The sequence below is a fragment of the Leopardus geoffroyi genome, chromosome C1, assembly GCF_018350155.1.
Source record: "Leopardus geoffroyi isolate Oge1 chromosome C1, O.geoffroyi_Oge1_pat1.0, whole genome shotgun sequence".
Lineage (NCBI taxonomy): Eukaryota > Metazoa > Chordata > Mammalia > Carnivora > Felidae > Leopardus > Leopardus geoffroyi.
In genome coordinates, this window is record NC_059328.1 from 147,981,076 (window position 1) to 147,999,437 (window position 18,362).

At 41.2% G+C, this 18,362-nt stretch overlaps 1 protein-coding gene across 1 annotated transcript; it reads left to right on the forward strand.

Moving 5' to 3' along the window:
- The first annotated feature begins 1,364 nt into the window (after positions 1-1,364).
- On the forward strand, positions 1,365-15,855 carry UPP2 (uridine phosphorylase 2). Its single transcript, XM_045475133.1, has 4 exons — positions 1,365-2,138; positions 8,151-8,297; positions 13,814-13,850; positions 15,753-15,855. Exons 1-4 carry the CDS (start codon positions 2,048-2,050, stop codon positions 15,853-15,855), a joined length of 378 nt encoding a protein of 125 aa, XP_045331089.1. The 5' UTR covers positions 1,365-2,047.
- Positions 15,856-18,362: the final 2,507 nt, after the last annotated feature.

Here is an 18,362-nt window from a genome sequence, read left to right on the forward strand (position 1 = left end):
TTGATCTCCCCTCTGGGCCATGAATGCCTCAGAACTGCTTTGGGGACTCAAACGGGGGAATCCACTCATTTAATCATTTGTTCATTAACTATTATAGGAGATCTACATTAGATGAATATTCTCTGATCCTGGCAATTTTTTTTTTTACTCATCTTTGCCTGACTTTTAGACTACAACTGTTTTTCCTTTTTTTCACGGTAAATGAGTAAGGACAAAAAAGTAATTGTTTATATAAATATGAAACTATCATAAACAAGCAGTAAAACTTCAGAGCAAGAAAAACTGCACTAGACTGATCCTGCTGTCCTGTCTGGGAAAAAGACCTGAAATGTGTGTCATGTTCAGGAGTCTGCCAATTAAAAGTGGCCTTTACTAAGGCAGACAGAGGATTTCCAGTTGGGATACCTTCTTTAAAAAGTCTTTCTCCCCAGCAGCTGCTGAGGATGTGTGTGTGTGTGTGTGTGTGTGTGTGTAAGCGAGTGGGGGAGAGAAAGAGACTTTTTCAGGAACACATAAGCCCATTTGTCATTTTATTACCATGTTGCATAATAAGTGATAATCATAAACCTATCACATATCTGATTTAGAAGGAACCTAATAGATGAAATAATAGTTCATTCTCTTAATTTATAGTTGAGGAAAATGAGATTTAGAGAGTCTACTCATTAGTGGCAGAGACAGTGCCAAAGCCCAGACTTGTTAATCTTGGACATACAAATTAATACAGATTTGATTCATGTCTCTAGGAGGCTTACAATGCATTTGGAAGTCAGGACATGTTCATTGGGAACCAAAAATGGTGAACCCAGAGATTCAAACGTTCCACAGCTTAATATTCTTTTTTTTTCTTTTTTTAAAGTTTATTTATGTATTTTGAGAGGTGGCAGGGGAAGGGACAGAGAGAGAGCGAGAGACAATCCCAAGCAGGATCCAAGCTGTCAGCACAGAGCCCATTGCAGGGCTCGATCGCACAAACTAAGAGACCATGACCTGAACCAAAATCAAGAGACGGACACTTAACCAACTGAGCCACCCAGGTGCCCCATTAGTTTAATATCCTTGATGGTGACAGTGAGGGAACTCAGGTGAGAACATCATGGTCACGGTTGCAATTAGTGGCAGGCATCACCTAATTGCCAAGATACCCCTGGTGCTGTTCCACATACAAAGTCTTTGTGCTCAAGAGGTGAATACATTGAAGAACACATTTGACTCCCTAATGTTTATGTTAGAAATGAAATCACCACCAATTCAAAACTCAGCTGCAGCTACTACAAATTTCAATACAATCTTTCTGGAGAGTTATTAGAACATATTGTAACCACCAGGAGTCCCTAAATCCTCTAACCTATGTTGACCCCCTATTCTGGTGATGTGGATTTTGTTGTAGCAAATGCTAAGGAAAATAAGGGTTATGATGGAAATAGGCGTTGTGGTCATGATGTATAGCAATGTAGCCTTGCCTATGCACCGAATTGTCAGGTATGGATGTAGACCACACCTCTACCCTCATACCTTTCAGAGCTCACACAGAATTAGCAGCAAATGAACAAGGCCACATGAGAGCAATGAAATGGATTTACTATTTCACTTAGTACAGTAGAAGAGGACTAATAACATGGCAGCCAAATTTATATTTCCTGAGAATCAAGTCAATCTTGCAAAAAGCTCTTTTTCAAAAGCTCACTATAAAGAACCCAGTAGGGAGATGAGAAACGGCCATGCTCTGACACACGAGTACACCATGCTATCCCCACCTTCTGCTCTTGACAATGAGGGCTGAACTCTGTAACTGGCAGGGAGATGTCTCTGTCTGATCCTCACAGATGGACACATCTATCAGCATGTCAGGTAGGCATCAGTTAGAGCTGACTTACGTTTTCCTCAGCTTTGGCAAAGTCATAATGATTATGTAAATTTATCTAAGGGCTGTTAACTTGTAATGAAGTAAGAAAATATGTCCTGTGCATGTACCAGTTTGCAAGATGTATAATGACTTTCTCTTTTCTCTCAACAGCATGGCATTGGCATTCCCTCCATTTTTATTATGCGTATGCTTCACGAACTCATCAAATTACTGCACCATGCCCAGTGCTGTGATGTTACCGTTATCAGAACTGGTACATTAGGGAGAATAGGTGAGATGGGTTGGTTTCTACTATGAAATCCAAGTGACTGTTCCATACAGGGTGGCTGCCAAAATACAGCAACATACTTAGAGACCAGCAGAGACCCAGGTGGGCTAGAAAGTGTCAGGCTGGCCTTGAGGAAATTTATAAAAATTTAAATTTAAAGAAAATTAAAGAAATCTAAAGAAGTATTTCTTTTTTATCTTCCTTTTTTTTTTTTCTCCATGGAAACCTGGCATGAGAGATCACACTGCCTATTGCCCAGATGGACTTAGGTATTCTTAAGGGGAAGACTGGGAGAATTGCTAGAGAATATGGATGAGGATAAGTATAAGTTTTGAGGCTGAGGAATTTTATAAGTGACAGAAATACGTGCTCTCAAGGAAAAATTAATCACTAAGGTTTGCCTTGTTTGTCAGCTAAGTAAGCAGACTTCATACCTCCAGGGGAATACTTTGTTTTAGCTCCTATCAGTGACTACACCCCTTTTCTTGTCTGGATCTTTTCCTCATCAACACACCAGAAAAGATCAGGCTGGGCTTTTAGAGAAGGGCCAGGTGATGCTTCCTACTGTTTTCCCAGAGCCTCCCCTCCGCCCTTCCTCCTCCACTGGTCAGGTGGCTGGCTGGTCAGGGGCCATGCATGTGCTTCTGCAGTGAGGAAACCTCCTTCTTTTTAAATCTTTTCTCCAGGAGCAGACCTTGTGAGGAGGTGCTTTTACTACGTACCCAAATGCAGATATAGACAGGGCATTGTAACTGAAAAGGTTTGGTTGACAGAAGGGCAGGACTGCACGGAGATTATAAAAAGGGTTGTGATTTTGCTCACAGGATGACATAGTTTTGGGATAAATTTCAACCTTATAAAACTTCAGACAAAGAACTAGAGGAGTGACTTGTCCAGTATCACAGAGCCACAAGTGACTGAGCCATGCTTCACTAGAAATAGACACGTTCAAAAAGATTATGCCCTTTCCATAGCTGTGTACAGGGTAAGGTCCAGCCATGGCCCTTACAGGTGGCATAAAGAAAAACATCCGTGGATGCCCATCTAGAAACAGAAGGAGAATATTAGCAATCATTGTTAAATGAGGTATCCTTCTAGATTGTTGTTTATCCATTGTTACCCCCAAATAAGTAGTAGATAACAGTGCATTCGGTAATGAAATGGATAGTACTGTTATTAAGATTGCTTATAATTTGGGGGTGTGGGATACAAGGATCTCTCTGCATAGCCCATGCCAGTGCAATGTACCATCCTTGCTGCTGCGGCTGCCACTGGATATGAACAAGTGTCCAGTATGCACAAGGCACTCTGCTGCCTATCCAACTCATGGTCATGAATTCTAGGTCTTTTGCTTTATGGCAACAAGATACATCCAGCCCACAGGCTATACCCGTATCACAGCGGAGGTCTACAAATGGTGGGAAATAAAACCACTGGGCTGTTGTAGATACCTTCATGTTGAAGTTTTATCCTCATTAAGAACTCTTAGCTTATTGCTAGGATGTGAATGTTTGTTTTGTTTTAAGCAGCATTGAATTCAGAGATGAAGGAAGTAAAGCTAATTCCTCTGTTGCTGTTCCCACTCCTTAGACAAGCCAGCAAACTTTCATGAGGATAAAATACCTGACTAAATAATACTTTGACCTTTAAGAGACTTTAACCTGGATATAAATGTTCTAAAATCTCTAAATATCAGGATGACCTGTGAATAGTATCAGTTTTGATGCCCACATTTTCAACTTTGTTCTCAATCTCTTTCCTACTCTTAGGACATTGTGAATAATTCAAGGAGCCACTTGTTTGACTTATTTTAAAAGTATCTGACCCACCAAGGCTTTTTCATCAGAGCCCACCTTGGGTCTCTACCTGAACCTTCTAAATTGACCGCATGTTGATTAGTATTAGAATTTATAAAACCCCAGAATGATATGACTATGCCCTGTGGCAGGGATCAGTAAACGTCTTCTGTAAAGAGCCAGATAATAAATATTTTAGGCTTTGCAGACCATATGATTTCTGTTGCAACTTCTCAACTCTGTCATTGTAGTGTGTAAGCAACTGTAGATAATATATAAATGGATGAATGTGGCTGTGTTACAATAAAACTTTATTTATAAAGACAGGTTGAATTTGGCCCATGGATTGTAGTTTGCAGATCTCTGCTTTATGGCATCTCTGTGAAAGCATTCACTCATTCAACACATTTTTATCAGTACCTTTAATGTAATAGGCAGAATGCTAGGCTTACAGGGACAATAGTGAACAGACATTGCTTCTGCCTTTATAGAGTTCGTGTGTTATCCGGGCAATGGACATGCAAGGAGTAAATACTAAGTGTAATAAATGTTAAGACACAGAATCAAGGGTACTATCAATACATATCCCCTTATCCAGGCTCTAAATAGAAATCAGAATGGATCCAAAACTAGATCAAAAGCTGGGCTGAAGAAATTTAATGTAACCTATCTGTGTTGCCTTTTATTCTTTCCCCCTCTGTGGATTCAGATGTTTTTTCAGACGTTTCCCCCTCCATGGATTCACACCTGGAGAATGAGTTGCAGGTAATCTGGTGAAAGAGTGTGGGTCAAGAAGGCATTCCAGGCAGGAAGAATGAGTTGGCAGAAAATGGTTTCTTGAGTCCCTGAGACTTGAGTTTCTGAGTCCCACGAGCAAGGCAGAGTTTGCAGCAATGGAAGGTCAGCCAGGAGGCCTAATTTACATGGCGGGGGTGGGGGTGGGGGGATGGGGAGGGAGTGGATGTGACAAGAATCAGAAGGAAGAGAGGACGGAGATGCAAAGAAATTATAGTAATCAAGGAGCTGCAGAGAAGATTAAATATCAAGTAGTCACATCACTTCATGAAAGCTAGTTGCTGGCAGGCTCATTTAGTTTATTCCTGACCTAATTTACTCAAATTTGAGCCTGAAGGCCGGTACTAATTTGCATGTCCAAGAGTCATGTTTGTCTTGAAATCTAAACCTGATCACACTGTAAATGTGAATCTGGAAAGATAGCAAATGTAAATGCTTGTTCTGAATATTATTTAATTGCATTTGGAAAAGAAAATAATGTAAAAGATGAAAATAGGGAGAATCATTAGCAACCAGCATTAATTAGTGTTGGCAGAATAGATTACATACTACACGTCAAAAGTGAACTCTCAGTGACATTCTTCTGTAACCACTCTTTTAATCCCACATTGCAATACTGCACCAAGGTCTGTTGTAATAGCAGCTGGGGCCACAGACTCCTTCCTTAAGCCCTGGCTTGAATATGTAATCTCAGACCATATCACCACCTGAAGTGCTGAGCTTGACAAAGACCTGGCTGAGGAGCTCCTCAACTATGGTAAAGGGACTTCCCACTTCCCAATCTTCATCAGATATGCACTGTGTACCTAGGAGATTTGTTTGAAGACAGAAGAAGTTATAAACTGGGAAAGCAACAGAAATTTGTCAGGAACTCTTTGTAATTCAAAGCCATAATTTATATTAAAAACTCTGCTTTAGAAAATTAAATAGTTGGGGATTAAAAAAGGCACAGAAACAGTCTTTTTAACTTACTAGAGCATGGGAGCACAAGGACATAATAAGCAGCAGAGAAACATCCATAATGAATTTATATTGAGAGTGGGTTTAATCCTCCAAGAACAAATCAAATACTAAAATGCAATTAGTGATGTTAGCAAAATCATACCTCTGTTTATGCCTTTAATTTACACTGGTAACTCTGGGAAAAAAGGATTATGCTGACTCTATGTTTCTGCCATTTTGAGGTATATTCACCTATATATCAGAACAGATCTGGTACCCAGGGAAGAGTGGGGACCAGGAAACAGGGAGAAATATTTGGGGGAGGGAATCCTAAAGGGATGGGTGCTTTCAGAGTGGTTCTTTTATCTCTCAACCATGAAGGGTGCCCAAATCAACTTTGACACAAATTGAAGGTGATTGCCAAGTAGTAGCTCTTGGCAATCCAAGAGCTCCAAGGGGTGAGGGGCCGGGAGAAAACAGTCTCAAGGGCAGACTCTGCTCATCCCAGAAGAAAGAATCTAACCAGGATTGTTACCATTTCTTGAAGGGCCTTCTAGAAATCTTAAGGTGTAGTTGTATTTGTGTAAATTCATCAAACTATGTATTAATTCATTTTAAATTATGTTTCTTTTCTTGTCCCTTGGATCAAACTTAGGGTATTATACTGAATTTTAAAAAAATATGGGGGCTCCTGCATGGCTCATTTGGTTAAGCATCTGAGTCTTGATTTCAGCTCAGGTCATGATCTGACAGTTTGTGGGTTCGAGCCCTGCTTGGGGCTCTGTGCTGACAGCATGGAACCTGCTTGGGATTCCCTCTCTCCCTCTCTTTGTTCTTCCCTCAATTTATGCTCTCTCTCACTCTCTCTCCCTCAAAATAAGTAAACTTTAAAAAAAAATTATGTATGGAGGGGCACCTAGGCGGCTCAGTCGGTTAAACATCTGACTGGCTCAGGTCATGATCTCATGGTTTGTGAGTTTGAGCCCCATGTCGATCTCTGTGCAGACAACTAAAACTCTGGAGCCTGCTTTGGATTCTGTGTCTCCCTCTCTCTTTCTGCCCTCTCCCACTTGCTCTCTCTCAAAAAATAAACATTAAAAAAATTGTTTAAAATTACGTATGGAGACAGGTTATATTATGTACAAATATTACCTGAGGTTAGTAAAAGTAGTGTCAGTACCTATGTGTTATAAAGCAGGAGGAATGTTGGGTCTAATAGGGTTGAGACTCTGTGATAGGTCACTGGCCCCTTCACCGGGAGGGTCATCACTAGGTTTAAGTCAGAGCTTGCAAACGGCAGCCTGTTGGAGTCGATGTTTTCTTTGGCCCGCACAGTATTTTTTAAAATGTGAATTATTTTGCCAACTTTGAAAATTTCTGGAGGTTTCACATGAAAGTCCAGATTTTTGGCTTCCTGAGATAACATCACATAAAAAGTATGAAATGATATATTCGTGGCAGCCCTAGCAAGCCCCAGCCCACATCGGGCTGCATTTGCTGAAGGTGAGGCAAGGCTTCTCCCTTTAGACCAGGCAGACCTCACTGATGTTACCTGCTCGGCTTCTGGGACATCTGAGTTTGAATTGGCTTAAATAACACCGTATTAGAGGTGTTGGCAGGCAGCACTGAGGAGGAGGGAGCAAGGAGGAGCAGACAGCCACGGTGGAAGTGGTGTGTAAACTAGAGGAAAGGGAGAACAAGAGCAGAAAGGGAGCCAAAATGGGGACTGTGCAAATAATGGATGGTGACAGAGTGTGTTGGCCTCCCTGCTTCTATCCTCCCTCTTCAATTGGGAGCAGTGTATGCACAGTGGAGGAGACAAAATAGCTTCAGGCTCCCCTCCCTGGCTTCCTTCTGGCTTCACTAGTTGACACAGGTGAAACTAAATGAACACTGAGAGCAGCCTAGAAGGGAAAAAGTGATCACAAAAGGGTGGCATGCAACTTGAGACACGCGTGGCAGAGAAGACGGTGGACAAGTCCATGGTCCGTATGTGGCTCCATTGTCCTAACGGAGATGGGGAACTGCAAGCTCCAAACCACCATCCTGGTCCTCAAGTAGCTTCAGGAGCATCACTGAGGCTTGGAGCTGCTGCTTCTCCTTCGGCACCTCTCCCTGAGCCATTCCCCAGTCACAGAAGCAACCTGAGATTTTCCTCAAAGGCAGATCTCCTAGAAAGCCTCCAGGTCATGCTATCCCTGGGCACAGTGCTAGCTGTTGCGGCCACTCAATGGTTACTTGTTCCAGAGCTAGGTCACTCAGCACCATGGAGACTCCTCTCCACAAGAGACTCTTGAGCCAGGCACAGCCTTGCTCCAAATACCTTGACAGGATGGTTCAGATGGCTGGATTTTTCCCAGGAGTGCAGACCCAAGTGTTAGAGTCAGCCATAGAGCACTTGGGTCCACAGTAAGCCCTTTAATAATGCTACTGCCACCGTGGTAGGACATCAAGCCACTAAGTGTTCTCCATTCTCTTTCAGGCCAGGGTCTACTAGATGGAGCGCTGTGGTCCTTTTCCAGAGAAGAAAAGTTTCACTGCTTGAAGAGAGCACATAAAGCCGGCATCAGGAATACTGACACGGAATCTGCAGTGTCCTTGGCTACACGTAGAAATTGTGATCTAAAAGGTAAGCTATTCATGAAAGCCTCAGGTCCAATTCTCCTTTTTCATGAAGTTATTTTCACTCTGCAGGAGAAGAAAAAGGAATCCAACTATATATTACTTGGGGTTGAACGCATGCCTTATAATTGTTTATAATATGATCATAATGTCTTATGAGAGGGCAGAACATTGTTCTCATTATGCAAATAAGGAAACCAAGCCTCAGGGGTTAAAAAGGGGTTGCCCAAGGTCATGAAGGTTTGTAGTCAGGACTTCACAGCAAGTTCCACTTTCTTGATCCTGGTAGTGGCTGCTGTTTGCTGTTACAATTTAATTTATCAAGACACGATAAAAATAAAATATTCCTAAAACTGTTCAAAGGACAAAGCATCAGTGGAGTAGGTTTTTAAAATTAATTTACATGCATTTTTGCTTTTCCCAACTTTTTTATTTTGAAAACTTTTAATAATTCAGAAAAATTGAAAAAAATAGTATAATACCTATCTACACTTAACAAAGATTGAACAGTTTTTAATATTTTGCCACATTTATGCATGCTTTCTAAATATATATATATACACATATATATGCATATACATGTGTGAAAATATAGGTATACACACATCTATTTGCTTTTTTCGCTGGTTCATTTGTTAATGAATTGCAAACATCATGCCAGTTATCTCTTATACCTCAGCATCATTTCCTAAGAATAAAGGTATTCTCATAATGACCAAAATACCATTATCAAAAAAAAAAAAACCCAAAAACCTAAGGAAAGTAAAAGTAGCTTCATAATATCACTTAGTATCCATTCCATATTTAAATTTCCCTAATTTTCCTAAAATATCTTTTACAGATTTTTTTCTTACCCATTATCAAGGTAACTTCATACATTATATTACTTGGTTGTTATATCTCTGTTCTAGAAGAGTTTCCCCTACTTTTCTCTTTTTTTCTACGACAATGGATTTTTTTAACACATCAAGGCTGTTATCTTGTTAAATATACCATGTTCTAGATTTGTCTGTGTGTTTCATCATGGAGTCTCACTTGTTAATCTCTACTGCAGATTTCCTGTAGGTGGAAGTGAAGTCTAGTGGCCTCACTAGATTCAGCCTTATGGCAAGAACACTTGATGGTAATGTAAGCTTTGTAGTGTACCACCTCAGGGAGATGTAATGTGAAGATGTCCCACTATTAGTCATTTCAAGTTGGAGCACTTGGTCCAAGGGGTAACTTCCATCACTTTCCATGGAGAAGTGAAAGTTCCCTCTTTGTGTGGAACAAGCAATCTCTGTGGTGACTATGTGGCACGGCATGAACACCCAGTAACCCAACTGTCTTTTACTAATGATTTTAGCATGGGTTGCAAAATGGTGATTTTTCAATTCCATCGTTCCCTCTACATTTAATAGCTGGAATTCTACTTTAAGAAAAGTTTTTCTTCATCACATTCTTTCTCCCTCGCTCTCTTTTTTGGTCGTGGAGGGTAGTTACTATTGTTTCGTGACTCTTGTTCAAATCAATGTGTTATAAATGGTTTCTGTCATTATTGTCTTTGATACTCAAATTATCTCAAATTTGGCCAGGCCAGTGGAATTGGCAGTACACCTGGAGAGTCTAGTGTCCTGGAATTCAGAGAAGCAGACTTCAAAGAACACGTAAAGAATTATAGCATGCTAATATGTCTTTTAATCACAAGTGGAATTTTAATTGCAACGGTTGTCCTTATAATCAGTCACTTTTAATATATAAAACTACAGGGGTGCCCCGGTGGCTCAGTCGGTTGAGTGTCTGGCTTCAGCTCAAGTCATGATCTTGCAGTTGGTGGGTTCGAGCCCCTTGTCAGACTCTGTGCTGACAGCTCAGAGCCTGGAGCCTGCTTCGGATTCTGTCTCTCTCTCTCTCTTTCTCTCTCTCTCTATCTCTCTCTGCCCCTCCCTGGCTCATGCTCTCTCTCTCTCTCTCAGAAATAAATAAACATCAAAAAATTTATAAAAATATATGTATATATCCAATACTATAAACAAAATATACATGGTAAAATTTCCAAAAATACATGTTAGAAAGAAGTCGTAGTTCATAAGAAGAGATTAATTGTAGAACCACTAGGCTTAACTACTCCCATCTCTCAGAATTCATGTCCATGCAGATCCTTGTAGTATATGGGTGAAGAATGCAAACGAATCCTTATCCTCTTTCGAAGGTCATCATTAATACCCCCTTTCAGAGAAACAACAGCATCTGCTTTTCTCCCCACAAGTTAGTGAGAGTGAGAGCAACAGGTGGCGGCAGCTTGACCTTGACCTGAACAACAGTCCGATCAGCACACAGCCTGTAGGAACACCCAGATTTAGACATTTCTGCTCCAAGAAATGCCTCCTCACATTTCTTTATTATAGAAACAACAAGTGGTCACCTGAGCCACGGCCCCACATAGTATGCAAATGGAGAATTTGGTATCCAGTTAACTTAGAAGGAAAAAAAAAATGCCTACTGACAAACGTGCTGCCCTGATGTCAGTTTGGTGATGACCATCAGTTCTTTCCTAAGAGGCATCAATTGGCAACCAGGGAGAGTTCTCAGCTTGTGAACCCTGGACCCTGGTCTTTCTCTCTTTAAGGACATCGCCAAGCCCTCAGAGAAATGATTCTGTTATGAGGGATCTTTCTGTCCTTGCTGCGAGTCCTTGTGACCTTGCTCTCTCTGCCGCCTGCAGGCTCCCTCCTGGACTCCTTCCTCCCTTATTTCCTGTAGTTCCTGATGCCCTGCAGCATTTGCCTTTTCCCGAGGCTGGATGCCGAAGCTGTTGGTAGCTGACTTCAGCCCGCTAGCAGCTCTCTCCCAAGCCACTCCTGCAGCTCTTTCAGGGAGCAAACCTTCCAGACTGCCAATCTTCACGCTAAAGGTTGCAGCTGTGATTCTAACGCTGCAGTTCTTGGGAGTATTTCGGTCTGAAATTCTTCCAGGTGACGGGGACTCACCTCCTTCAGACACCCCTGTTTTCAAAGGTGAATTCCTGGTACAGGGCCCCCTGGAAGATCAGCCACCAGGACACAGACCCAAACTCCATGCGTACAATGCTACCATGTTTGACCTTGCATCACTGCTTCATAACATCAGTTCCCCACAGCAGTGAAGCTCTGAAAAAACTCTATGAGCGAGAAAAACTTGCTTGGGGGAAGGCTGAGGGAGACTTCACAAGCGGCTGCTTTAACATGGAGGAAGGGAGGGAGAATATATCAGTGGTAAACGACATGGGAAAATGTATTTCACCTGGCTTAAACAGCTCAGGGCCCACGGGCTAGGGTTGACTTCCCAGACCTATTCTCTCTTCCCCACCATTCTGCTCCCACTGTTAGTAATGGCCAATACCACCCTGTCCCCCCAGATCACCTTCTCGAATGGTCTTCTCTGTCCTCTTAATATTACCAGATGACTGGATAACTAATCTGACTTCATACTAAGGTCATGATGGCCATGGCTTCAACTTATAAATAACTTTTTGTTAAAACAAGGGTCTTCTAGAAGCCATTGTTCTAATTCAGAGGAGTCATTCGCTGAATTTGGACTGATGCAAAATGGATCTTTCTGCATCCCCCTGGGACAAGGAGGTCTCGGGTCCACATGGATTACCACTTCTTATTTTGATGATTAATATCAGATCTCATCACAAATCTCACTTCACTGGGAAGCCTTGCCTGTAGGATGACCTCAACTCAACTCACTCACCCATTGTTCTTCTGGTTTCTTTACCTATTAACTTATATATTATTTTACATATATTAATGCATGAAGGTATGTACTTAGCATCTCTCTCCATTAGAAATATAAGCACCATGAGAACAGGGACCTTGTTTGTAATTTTCTTGCTATATCCCCAGCACTTAGAATAATACCTGCCTTATGGGCATTCAATAAGTATTTGCTAAATGAACAAACACATGAATGAAAGCAATGACCTTTAACTCTCATTTGCCATGAAAGATGGCTATGGCAAATCCATCTGGTTCCTTCATTCCCTGGCCACATTAATGACTCGGGAGAATGGCCTAAAGGACCTCAGGGCACCTCCAAACTGTCCTCATTGGAATAGGCAAAGCCTTAGAGTTAAGCCTTCCCTTGCAGTAAAGTTCATACAATAACGCTGCTGTATCTCTAGCCCCGGGATCCTTTGATGTTTGATAGGCGTACAACCTGCTTGAAATGTGGCCACAGACACCCATAAGTCACTGTTGTTACCTTGATCTCATTATCCCAAAAAAGAACAGTGGAAATCCAACGTTGTGTTAACAAAGATTAGGGTGAAGGGAAATAGTGGCACTCACAGAATTATTCTCCATCGAAAGGCTAAACCTTCAGAATAACGTAAATCCACTATATAGTGCATAAATGAATTCACCCATGATTTTGTAATATGCATACATCTGTCCCTCCCTTAAAGCAAAATCTACTTTAATTAAACCCCTAACATTCTGATTAAAGATGATAATCCTTTTGCACTGTGAACTTGTGATAAGTACGTTCAATTTGTATCCATTTTTAAAAGACAGTGCTGCCTTTTGACACACGCTTGCATGGCAATACGTGAAACCTAACGTTTATCTAAGATTAAGTTCTGCTTAAATCCTCTTCTTTGTCTTTAACTGTTTGCAGCACTTACAGTGGTTTTTTTCTTTAGGATAAAGGAAGAATCCAGTGTTATTTCGTCTGACAGATACTGGCAACTTTGGGGATATAGTCAGTCTTTATAATATTACTTTATTACAGTTCAATGAAAGGGAGTAGAATCTTGATTTTAACTCAGTTTTATATTCTTCCACTGGTCCCAGCAATGAAGGATGGTGGACTCTGGGGACTGTGCAGTGATCACTGATAAAGCAAAAAATATATTACAACAAGGATTAAAGATTATATTCAGTCTAGAGCTGGAGCATTTCTTAACTCTAAAATGGAGACAAGTCAGGGTTTTGAAATATTATTGCAGAAGGGGATGAGGCAACCAATTACAGCTCTCTTCACCCTCACAGGAGAAAAAGAAACTGTGGCTCAGAGACGTTCAGTAACTTTCCCAAATTCTCCCAGTGAATTAGCCGCTGAGCGGGGACTTGAACCCAGCTCTGATTGGAGGCCCCTTGGCAGCATGCTCGGCTGCTTCATCCCAGCAGCTTCCCATAAATACACAAAGTTCATAGAGTCTGTTCACAACAACAACTATGCAGATGTTTCTATTTTAAAAGTTGTGAGCAGAGAGTTGTGCTACTTCAGCAAGCAAGTCCTAAGGGTTCAGTGTATGCCGAGATGGTGAGTGCTAGAGTCAAATAAAGCATTAATTTGACAATTTTTCAGTACTCTGCCTAGCCGTTATCTTGCCAAGAAAATCAGTCAGTTTATCTGGGAAATCATACATAAATGTTAGGTAATTCATTTATTACTTTTACAAAAACAAGACTTAAAAAAATGGTTTCTTCTTACTTTGTTGGTGTTTTTATTTATTATTTATTTATTCATTCATTCATTCATTCATTTTTGAAACAGAGCATGAGCAGGGGAGGGTCAGGGACAGAGAAGGACAGAGGATCCGAAGCGGGCTATGTGCTGACAGCAGAGAGCCGAAAGTGGAGCTCAAACTCAAGAACCACGAGATCACGACCAAAGCCGAAGTCAGACGCTCAAATGAGCCATTCAGGTGCCGTTTTTATATATTTTTAATCAAGGTAAGCCTCTATCATTTTATTTAATTTATCCTAGTTCTCCTCTCCTACCCTCTATCCAACTCCTCCCTCCCCTTATTCCAACACACTCACATATTAGAGGACCATTTAGGACCACTGACTGAATCCCTTGTATGGTTGGCATTGTTTGTGACCCACTCCTCGCTATGACCCCAGTGAGGCTTCCTGTGTGCCCCCCCCGGAGCCCACCCCCACCCCCAGCACATCAGGCTCTATCCTCTGCCCATCCTGACATGTCTCTGGTTGGCAGTCCAGCACCTAGCAGACAATCAAGAACCCATGGCTGCAGCTGGACCTCCTGGAGATGACAGCATGGTCCTTACATCAGCAAGAGGATGGGAAGCGCGTAAGCTGAGGGTGTGGACTTGGGAGAGACTTCTGAGCTCCAACCTGCCCCTTTCTCAGACAGTGAAAGGAGGCAACCTGCTTAAGGCAACCAGCTAGACAGAGAAAGACAGATGGACTAGAACTGAGATTTCCCATCCCCTGATCCCCACTCCCTCCACAATTTCATAAGGTATAAAAGAGTAACATATTTATCTACTGACAGTTACTTGTATTCTCTATTTTTTTGAATAGGCATTAGCAGCAGCTTTCAATAAAGGATGAATGTTTACTATAATTTAAGCAAAGGTAAAGTGAATAGAGGCATGTATTTAAGAGAGTGGATAGGGAGTTTTCAATATGAAGGAGGCCATTTGGGAGTGCAATACTAAATCTGAATACTCAGATTTGGTTCTGAGTTTCCTGGAGGTGAGTTGAAAATGGAAACACTGAATTAGTATTTCAAGTTTATCATAAAAACTTCATCCAAACATTATGCTTAATTAAAAAATGTCAGCTATATTATAATGGACAGTGTCTTCAATAACACAAAAGATATGGGACAATTCTTGATAGAGTTCATATTAAATCTTGGTTCTGTCTGAATCAGCATTTCTTTGGGAACCTAGAGCACGAGGGTTCAGTTATGTTGTTGTAACATGATTTGATTCAGGATAGAGTTTAAAGTCTTTAAAGCAATTGTTCTCAAGGGTGCCTGGGTGGCTCAGTCGGTTAAGTGTCCGACTCTTGATTTTAGCTCAGGTCATTATCTCACAGCTTGTGAGATTGGGCCCCACATTGGGCTCTGTGCCAACAATGTGGAGCCTGCTTGGGATTCTGTCTCTCCCTCTCTGTCTGTTCCTCCCCTGCTCATCTCTCTCTCTCAAAAATTTAAAAATGTTTAAAAAGCAATTGTTCTCAAATATTAATGTGAAAATAATTGACTACAAAGGTTTTTTTTTTTCCTAATGTAGATCACTGTCCTCTCTCACCCTCATCCTTCAATCTATAGGTCCAAGATAGAGCCTAAGAGTCTGCATTATTAATAAGCTCTGGTTGTGATTCAGGTGGCCAGTGGGGCACATCTGAAGAAACACCAACCTAGAAGAACAAATTATTCCTATGCTCCTTAGCTTTGATCTTCCCTTTGAATATATATTTTCTCAACTTGGTTTTGATTAGCAGCCAATAGCCTGAGATTGATTTTTCAGGGAAGACAGAGGAAGTGCAAAGGCTCTGGGTTGCTGAGATTCCTATACTTTATTTATCAGGCATACATAAAATAACAATGCTTAATAAACTCAAACCTTGAGGAGTAAAGGGAACCATGAAAAAGACAGGATAAGTGGAAGAGGAGAAGTCATAAGGGCCACATTGGAAACTCCAAAGCTAACCTTTGCTGCTTTGTCATTTTCAAGGCCCAGCCTTGTTTGGGTTCTGCGGTGCATGGGGGAATCTGTGCCTCACCTTGCTGTCTTTGCCTACAGTTTATATGAAGATTTTCCTGGAAGTCCATTCTGAATCAGAGAAATGGGGCTAAATCGGGTGTCCAATGGGGGTCTGTAGATTCCCAAGGATTCACAGTGGAATTCAGGGACCCTGAACCTCCTGAAATTATACATGAATATTTTGTGTGTATAGGCATATGTGTATTTTTGTGAAAGGAGGTTCCAATTACAACTTTCATCAGTGCTCAAAGGGACCATAAATGACTGCAAAGAGTGAAAAACCACTGGGAGTCCCTGGCACAACCAAGGGTGCATCAAGCTCTGTGTTCATGTCGCAGTGCTCCATCACATTGCAGTCTAAGGTCAGTTAGCCGACATCCTCCTTGGTGACAGCTAGGTCACTAAGTATCTCTCCACAGGAGCACCCCTCCATGCCCAATCTGAGGATTATGGTAGCAAAGCTGTCAGGCTTAATTTTGACAAATTGTTTTGGGTAATTAGTCCCTTTTAATGGCTCGTGGAAATAGTAATTTTAGGTGACAAGATTATTATATGCTGCTTGTTAATGGGTCCTCCAGGGTCAAGAAAACACCACTGGGATTGCTATGACCTGTTCTTTTCCATCTTTGGCATTCCCCTTGAAAGTATCAGAAAAGACGTTTAGTAAAGTCAGCTCCCACTCTGTGAAAAGTTCAGAGCATGAGTTTCCTTTTATCCTTTTGCCAAGTGAAGGATTAGAGAAGGACTTTCAACTTTTCCCTGTTTCTGCCAGCCCATGTCAGGCTTCACAGACTTGTTGATCATTAACTCGAAAAGCTGGGGAAGTTTCTAGCACTTCCCTTTGCTTATTTACCTGTTCAACCAAGTTGCTTTACAAGCGAGTGAGTTTTGAATAAGTAGGGTAGGTCCTAGGTGATAAAATATTTGACTCAGCTCAAGTTGAATATTTTCATTGCTTCTCACTTCACTGAACAGGAAGGTCAGTTTGACCAGTAGGTCGGAGCAGGTCTGTGTAATGGTTCATCATGTGCCTTCCCAGGGGAGCAGTGGATGGAAAGGCAGAGAACTCTTCTCAGCACTTTAGGAGGCTGGGAATTGACTGGCTATTTACTAACTGTGTCATTCTGGGCCATTTATTTGACCTCCTTAAGCCCTCATTTCATCATCTGTCAAAAGGGGATAAAAATAATAGCTAGCTCATGGTACAGCCATAAGGACTAAATGATATCATAAATACCCAGCATATAACAAGAACTAAACCAAACAAAGAGCATCTATTATCATTATGGTCCATTTATCCTTCCCAAATCCAGATCTTATTAAGAAGTTTGAAATAGTGGAGAAGTAAAAAAAGTATTATATTCACACCCAACTTTATCTCCATGCCTTCCAAGCTTGTTAATGTAGGCACATCTAATCCCGTGTACACTGAAATGTATAATGGTTTAAAATGATGCAGACACGGGGCACCTGGCTGGCTTAGTCAGAGAGCATGTGACTCTTGACCTTGGGGTCATTGAGTTTGAGCCCCACATTAGGTGTAGAACGTACTTTAAAAATAAAATAAGATGATGCAGGTGAAGATAGACATCACTACATTGCTATCTACTTAAAGTAGGTAACATTGATTTCAATGTGTGTAACCATATTCCTTGAAATCAGAGATTTCATGTGAAAGTGACCATAAAGAATTTGTGGGGACCCAATTTTTCTCTCTCGTTCTTCTTGGTGGAAAAAAACACAGACCCCACCTGCATGGTGATTTTTCAAAACTGAGTTTCATTTTTTTTTAAGGTGTTTGTTCTTCTCCCCTGGTTTCATGTCTAAAGATTTCATTCCTATCTTCAGCCACTCAATTTTAATAAATTTGCTCCTTCACGGAGCTGGTTCTTAAGTTTACGCATTTTATTTCATATTTTCCTTCTCAAATTTCATAAGGATCAGTAATCACGTTTATTGGTGTTTCCTGAGGTCTGTGTTCATACCTCTTCTGTATTTACTCTGCTCTTTACCAAGGGCTAGGCAAACTCAAACATTGCACCCCAGAGTAAAATGTCATCTCAGGAGTAATGACTAGCTCTCCACTTCTACCCTCCTGTAAGAAGATCCTTCTCTAAGAACCGGCAATAGGATAGAAAGCTGAAGCTTTGTGTGTCTAGAATGAAAAAGATCACCCCGTGTTCTTCTCCTGAACACAAACCTTTCCTGAACCTTACAAAGGAAAAAGGAGAGTACTTAAAACTATCTCAGTTAATTTATTTAGATGGGGTGTTTGCTGCAGTCCACAGAACTATGAATTATATGGAAGGCTAGAAGGTTCTGTGGGTTGTATCTACATAACAGAGAAAATAACACAAAGTACATATGCTAGGGAGATGAGGGTGTTTGTCTGATGTTTCTATACAAAAGATAAACCCATTTGTCCAGTAGAAGTGCTACCTGCTCTTCCAACTGCTGTGGTGTGTGACATGTCTTGACAGACTTAAATGTGACCAGATCAGCTTGCCCCATGGTGTTTTAGCAGAGTAACGGCAACAGCCTCAGCCCCTAATCTCCAGCTTCATCAGACAGCAGCTTAGA

Coding starts and splice junctions, on each gene's coding strand:
- UPP2 (XM_045475133.1), top strand. CDS start 2,048: ATGCGTATGCTTCACGAACTCATCAAATTACTGCACCATGCCCAGTGC. Junction 2,139..8,150: donor TGGTACATTAGGGAGAATAG/GTGAGATGGGTT, acceptor ATTCTCTTTCAG/GCCAGGGTCTACTAGATGGA. Junction 8,298..13,813: donor TAGAAATTGTGATCTAAAAG/GTAAGCTATTCA, acceptor TTTTTGAAACAG/AGCATGAGCAGGGGAGGGTC.